This window comes from Phalaenopsis equestris, unplaced genomic scaffold, assembly GCF_001263595.1.
Source record: "Phalaenopsis equestris unplaced genomic scaffold, ASM126359v1 Scaffold000434, whole genome shotgun sequence".
Lineage (NCBI taxonomy): Eukaryota > Viridiplantae > Streptophyta > Magnoliopsida > Asparagales > Orchidaceae > Phalaenopsis > Phalaenopsis equestris.
The window spans coordinates 759,339-766,974 of NW_018164875.1; the positions used below are offsets into that span (position 1 = coordinate 759,339).

Genomic DNA, 7,636 nt, shown 5'->3' on the forward strand with positions numbered 1-7,636 from the left:
ATTAAATTATTATTTTAATAATATAATTAAGAATAATTAGACTCAGTGGACAAAATTAAATATTTTAATTCATTATTTTTTTTATTAATTTTACTTGAAGAAAAATATGTTTGATTTGTCATAATATATCTAGTTATTTTTAAAAATATTTTAAATAAAAAAATAAAATAATCCCAAGGAAGCCCTTGTTCGATCGATAATCTCTTCTTCGGTTAGGTTGCACAAGATCCTTAATTCTCTTCTTCGGTTAGGTTGCACAAAGAGCCTGGGGAAGCTTTGGCGCACGCACGGATGGGAGAGAGAGAGCGAGGGATGACTGGTTGCAGCATCAGAGCTATCTGGATCCTTAATCTTCAAGATACCGTGGTATTCTCTCGGTGAGGCCGCCTAGCAGATCATTTCATTCCCCGTTGTCTTTTCACCTTTCGTTAGATATCCATCCTTCTAGGACGATTCGAAATTATCGAAGTAGGTTTCTGTTTTCATGATTATCCCTTGTTCCTTCCGATGGTCTGAACAGGAGATTTCCGGTGGTGGAGAAGCGTTGGCGATTGGCTTGCCAGAGGGAGAACGAGAGCTCCGGCAGCCACGAGGATGGTGGACGCGTAGAACCTTTGCTTCCAACCGATCCAGAGCTGGCTTCCGCATTTTCTGAGAGAAAGCGAAGGTTAATGAATATTTGACCTCCTTGAAGCCTGCCGTTCTAAGTGGTTCATACTATTTCAAAGAGCTTCTATACTTTGTTTTTAAATCTTGTCTTCCAGCAAACATTTATGTGGTTTTCACAACTCCTTAAGATTTTCCTATCGTCATATTATTGCATCCTTTTTCGTTAACGATCCTTATTTAGGGGGTGTTTGGCGGCAAGTGGCTTCTAGTAGTAGATATCGTAAATATAAATTCAGTAAACGCTGGAGGCTTTTTGAAACTGCTTGGCATAGTTGACATTAAATGGTTCAATCTTATAAACTATCCTACTAGTATTTTAGGTGCTTTCTGGCCACAGATGAGACTTAAGGTATTAGGATTTAGTGAATCCCGTAAATTCGGATTTACTAAATCCTGAATGGGTTAAATCCGGAAAACTATCTGGCAATGGATTTACTAAATCCTGTAAATCAGTAAAACCATTTGGCAATTCTGTCAGGATTAGCTGTTGGAGACACTTGAATGCCCACGAGGTTAAATTCATCAGTTCACGGGATTTACAGCCGAAATCCGTGGAATCCGGATTTACAACATTCTGGGATTTATTTTGTCCAAAATGACTGTCTGGCATGATTTCACTTAAATCCTACGTAAATCTGGGGTTAAATATGTTTACGTAAGGGGTTGTTTGGTAGCCTCCTATTAGTAGGATTTATTGGTTAGATTTACTAAATCAAATATGAAAATGCACAAGTTTCATGAATTTATGAAATTTTGGATTTAAGGTCTGGATTTTGACTTTGATTCATGTTAAATTTAGATTTATAAATCCAGCAAGGGGGTGGATTTAATAAATCCAGAATTTCTAAATCCTATTAATGTTAAATTCTTAATAGGATTTAATAGAATTTCTAAATCCTATTAATGTTTAATCCTTAATAGGATTTAACAAACACCCCCTTAAAGATTTAGAATCTTAATGAAGGAGAGGAAGATGCAATAAGCAGTGGAATAAATCTCTTAATTCGTGCTTCCCCAACATTTACGGAATTCAATATTTAGCCTAAAACAATAGGAAAAACGGGAATAAAGAAGGTTGTTTCTCAAAAAATTGTTTGGCAATATTTAACCCAAACCTATTATTTTTCAATTATGATATCATTATTAGATTTGGTTGGTGATTGAAGCATTATTTGTGAATTTTTTAAATTTTTTCTGGTACTCATGATACAACGAGAGGCTTTGCAGATATAAGGTGGCTTAGCATTTTAAGATGCTCGGTTGATTGGATCCCATGCTTTATATTAAGGTTCAACCGTATAAGATCCTTTTTTTCAATTTCATATTAATTGCCATATTTTCTAATTTCTTCTAATTATGAAGCTTTTCATTTGTCTTTTTTTATTCTTAATTTACTTAATTTGTTTAGCATTTCCAACATCTCTAATGCTTAGGCACCATCAATAACTAATCAAGCATGACAGAAATTCATAGTAAAGATTATGGATTTGGGGTTTGTTAAGTTTTTTTGGATACATTTAATGTTCTTTTTACTCTTGACATAGTTGTGATAGTTTATGACATGTGGCATTATAATTTTGGTTCGAGTTTATAGCTTGACTATCTCCACTTACTAGGTAACTTTCAAATCAACCTTGTTAAAATTCTAAACTACCCTTGGCAGGGAAGGCTCTGCTCGTGGCTATGGTATTCGTCTTAGTCATTCTACTCCAGATTCAGATTCATGGTCTGATGATCCTATCACTCGACACATTATAATGCTTCATATAAACAGAGAGGAAGGAGAAGAATACAAGCTGTGGCCTTTGGTGTTACATATAAAGGGTGTTTTTTATATCCTTGTTTTACCTTTGGTTGAACCTCAACAATATAAATTATATATGAGAATCTGTAGGCGCTCAGATTGTGGAAATGCTAGTGGAGGCGTTGACGGCCTTTCTTCTCTTCTACTTAATCTTCCTTGCATCACAGGGTATGGTAAGTTTGCAATTCATAAGTTCTTGCAATAATTTATTCTCTCCCTTTAAAATTCTGTAATATTAAAGGAAGTTGAGCAGCTGTCTCTATGGTTTATTAATAAAGAAAACTAAACAAACTTTTAGTTTTATCTTGTCTTGTCTAACTTTTTGCATAGGATGCATCATCTGCTTAGATTATTGCTTCTCTTTTGTTGGTGAAGCTGATACTAATGGGTATTAGGTTTATCGTGTCATTGTGTAAGTGTGAAGATCATGGATAACAATGGTTTCAAGCTATATTGTGGGAGGCAACTTAGGGAATGTTTGGGAACACTTTTGCTTTTTATTTTCAGTTAATTTTATTTTATTTTATTTTGTTTATGTTTTAATTTGAGACAAAACATGTTTGACATATTTGATTAAGATATGATTGCTTTTTGAGAACACTCAAAATATTTAAAAGTTCTTTAGGAGTTTTTTCAAAAACTTGATAATTTATTTTTAGAAATAAATAATAAAAATATGTAAAAAAAACACAAAAACATTTTTAAAAATAAAAACAAAAACAAAATATAAAATTGATTTCAAAGAAGCCCTTAGTCATTGATGCTCGTTCTAACTTCAATTTATTAGGTCTATGTGCTGCAAGCAGCTGGTGACCGGTGAGAATTGAGATGCTAATATATTGTTTTTAGTTTCTTTTGTATTTTTTTCTTACTTTCTTTTGTTGGATTCACAATGACAGACTTGCTATATGTAAAAGAAATCATAAATAAATTTTAATGTAAAATTTATGGAAATACTTTAATTCAATCTGTCATAGAGGCCTTTTATTTCAAAATGATAAATACCATTTATAATCAACAATCTAAATGCATTGCTTTATGATGGTGCAAAACCTTTTTTTCTTTTGGTGGTTGTGCAGCCCTTTGGTGTGCGCATGTTTGGGAAATTTGGGATGATCCTTATTGTCACCATGGTTCATATGAAGTTCTTTGATGTGAAACTATGACCAACATTACATGCATTTGCTTGGGTTTCCGAAGCTCATCGTGCTTGTTAATATTGCTATTAGTCTGTCGATCATGCTACTTTAACCATATTGAAAACATAAAGTTTGAAGTTTAGGCCCCAAATACCTTACCTCAAGTTGGTGAACCACCATAGTCCTTGCAAAATCATTATAGGTGGGTATGCTGAACATGCTTGTAAAGGCTCATGATGTGATAGTATTTTAAGGCTTCTGTTTTAGTGATTCCATAAATTTTCTGCAGACAGAATATTTAATTTTAATTGAGTTTTCCCCCCTGTCAATGGCTATGTTTTTTAAATATTTTTTTTGTTCATACTAGAATATTTGTTTGACATTTTCCTAATAAAATTTCTTAAATATTTGGCTGCTTCTCTTCAAAACTTTAGTTTTGTTGAGTAATTAATTTGATCTGGGAGGAATAGTACTTATTTGTTTTTATAGCTCCACATGCTTTCTTTCCTGTCATGGGGTATATAATGAAAATATTATTTTCTTTTTAGTGAAATGATAACGACTTGCTATTTTTTCTTCTCTCTATTAATGTTATTAGTAGTAATTTGCTCTACAAGATTGATTTTGATTTATGATAATATTCTGACACTCAACTTAGAAGTGCCAGTTCAAACCATAAATTCATAACCGTTTTATTTGGGGATTTTTTCTCTTCTGTTTGTTTGAGGTTCATATCATAGATATCTTATTTTGTGTATGAGCCTAAATTTCATTGTGTAGATGTTCATTTTTGATAGTTTCTTCTCGTGTTGCTATGGTAGTAGAATAGCTCTCCTGTTCATCCGGTATAATATTAATAATAAGGGGCGTTTACTTACATAACACACAATTCTTACGTATTTACATATCTTAAACTTGAATATTCAAATTTGCGCACACAACACTCAAATTTTTAATATCACAAAAAATAACACTATTACCACTTTTTAATAGGGAAATACGTCTTTTCATGCATTGGTTTAAAGCACCATAGTGCCATGTATGTAAATATGAAAGTTTAGGTGTGAGATATGTAAATACATAAGAATTGTGTGGTACATATGTAAATTTCCCTAATAATAATTATTTTTTTTAACATTTGTATTGGTTATTTATTTGCTGACATGCTCTTCTATATTATAGGGCTTGTGTTGTTGCACACACATTAGGGGACATAATTACCGGTGATTTGGCAGATCCTGAGGTTGTTTCAAGTTCATCTGCTTCTGTCGGTGGATTGCTTGATTCTCTGACCGGTAGCATCGGCATGGCAGGCATTTCTGCTAGAGCAAAACCTGCTTTGGCACCTGTTGTAGCTTTAACTACATCTGGTGCTTCATTGGTTGGTGCCGTCTTGTCCGATACTCCAAGAACTATTTCTAGACCTATCGACAAAGAAGTTCTTCGCACTTTTATTTCGGCCTCAATGCCCTTTGGTTGGTACTTTCTGTTATGGTATTTCTCATCTCATGCATTTAGATTTAACAGCTTCGTAGGAAAGTTTCATTAGTATCCGTATTTATCAATACATTTACAGGGACACCTCTTGACCTCAATTTTGCCAACATAGCTTCAATAAAGGCCAATGGATTTTCATCAGCGGATCCACCTCTGGCAGATCTTAAGCAACCTGCATGGAAACCTTACCTTTATAAAGGAAAGCAACGAATACTTTTTGCAATTCATGAGGTTGTCAATGCTGCTATGTATGATAGAGATGAAATTTCAGATGCTATATCAATCTCAGGTCAAATAAACTGTAGAGCTGAGTTAGAGGGACTGCCTGACGTTTCAGTTCCTCTAACTGGGCTGAAATCAGCTAATGTTGAAGTTCTGTCATTCCATCATTGTGCTCAAGTATCAGAACATGGACTTGATAAGCAAGCCTTCATGTTTTCTCCACCGCTTGGGAATTTCGTCTTGATTCGATATATAGCTTCATGTAGCCTTGATCCCCCAGTGAAAGGCTTCTACCAACTTTCGATGGTTTCGGAGGATGAAGGTGCATTTTTATTTAAATTAAGGTTAATGGAAGGCTATAAGGCTCCATTTTCTATGGATTTTTGTACTGTCACAATGCCATTTCCGAGAAGAAGAGTAGCTTCTTTTGATGGAAATCCTTCTATTGGAACTGTTGCAATGACAGAGCATTCTCTTGAGTGGAAAATCATAACAAGTGGTCGGGGTATCACTGGGAAAAGTATTGAGGCAACTTTTTCTGGAACAATTAAGTTTTTTCCGAGAAATCTCTCGAAAGGATCTGTTCTGAATAGATCAATTACTGGGAGAATAGTTGAGGAGGATAGTGACGTGGAACAGCATGCTCCCAATAGTATGGCTAATGTTGAGGAGTACTTAATGGAAGCAATGAGCAAGGATTTGCAAGCGGCAGAATTGGAGGAACCATTATGCTGGCAAGCATATAATTATGCTAAAGTAAGTTTGCCATGATTTTTCTTATTGGATTCCATGATTTTTAAACAAAATTTGAACTCTTTTTTTTTTTTTTGTATAGCCTAAAAGTTTTAATTAATGATAAGATATATTGAAGCAAAATAGTGCTGCTAGTCAATCGATATAAGGTCATCTCAAATACACTGACACTGCGGAGAAAATGTTAGTGTCCAAACAAACTCATGATATTGTAGTTAAGACAAAGTTAGAGCAATAACCGATAGAAATTGACTACATCAATACTAGTTAAAGAATGATTTGAGTGCACGATATATGAATTTAGTAGATATGAAGTTTTATTCCATCAATGTTATGGGTGGATTAATTGATTTATGGGTGTGATAGGTTTAATTATCTTGAATTTTTCGTGCAAATGAATGAGAATATCAATGAAGTAATTTTTAGGGCATGTTTGGTTCAGTATAAGTTTTATTAAATATAATTTTATGATTCATTTTCCAATTGGTCTTAGTAAATGTGGATGATATCAAAAAATGAAATTTAAGAGTCGTTTGAGTGCTCAATTCTTAAATATTGTCAAATTCCTTGGTTGTTCGCATTCTCTTTAAATTCCATAACACCAACTGAAACTTGGTGATAGAACTTGATTTTGTGCTAAAATTAAAAAAAAAGGTTAAATGAAGATTTAATGAATACAAATTTTAAATACCTTTTATAGTTTGTTTAGCTATTGGTTGAATAAAAACTCGCTTGAATAAGCGACACAAATTGCCTCTTTAGTTTAGTGACTAACGTTTTGAGTGGCTAGTGATCCTAATTGTTGAGAAAATATTATGGAAATTTTAAGTTGGATTTATAAAAGTGCAATTGCAATACCTATACTATATCGTGCAGAGCATTGGTGATGAATTAGTCATTTATAGACAAGTTGACAGATTGTGCAGATATGCGAATGATAAGATCGATATGTAGTAAAAAAAAGAAAGGGTTGATACAAATTGCCCCTTTTGTTGAGTGACTAACGTTTTGAGTGGCTAGTGATTGTAAGTGTTGAGAAATTATTATGGAGATTTTAAGTTAGATTTATAAAACTGCATTTACAATACCTACATTATATCGTGCAGAGCATGGGTTAATGAATTAGGGACCGTTTGGTTCGACTTCTGCTGCGCGGCGCGGCGTGCGACAGCGGCTTCGTCCCGCAGTCCACTGTTTGGTTCGAAGCTTTGCGGCAAAACTTTCGCAAAACGGATAGAAAGCGGGCCGCGATATTAACCCCGCGGCCCCGCTTTCCTCCGAACAATTGTCCCGCTTACCCCTTTCGTTTCTCTTCAGCCCTAACTACTTCCCTCGCGGCTCTCCTTCGTCCTCTTGCTTCGTAGCCCCCCGATCGACAGATCTGAGGTATAACGAGCAGTTTTCTTCTTCTAATCGCAGATATGAGAGAGCTTATGAGTTTTTTCGAATGTGATGTTTTCTCTTCTCATATCCTTCCTATTTCGGCGATTTTTTCTTTAGCGCATGGAACCTCTTTAGTTCTTTACCCCTTTCTTTCATCACTAGGGTTTTG

General features: G+C 34.4%; 1 protein-coding gene across 1 annotated transcript in view; it reads left to right on the forward strand.

Annotated features, from left to right (window-relative positions):
* Positions 1-231: 231 nt before the first annotated feature.
* LOC110027650 (AP-5 complex subunit mu) overlaps positions 232-7,636 on the forward strand; it is a 26,707-nt gene continuing 19,302 nt past the window's right edge. The window contains exons 1-5 of the mRNA XM_020729162.1: positions 232-377; positions 521-667; positions 2,333-2,641; positions 4,795-5,087; positions 5,189-6,087. Coding sequence (XP_020584821.1) covers positions 292-377; positions 521-667; positions 2,333-2,641; positions 4,795-5,087; positions 5,189-6,087 — 1,734 coding nt within the window. The 5' untranslated portion in view covers positions 232-291. The remainder of the gene's footprint in view (positions 378-520; positions 668-2,332; positions 2,642-4,794; positions 5,088-5,188; positions 6,088-7,636) is intronic.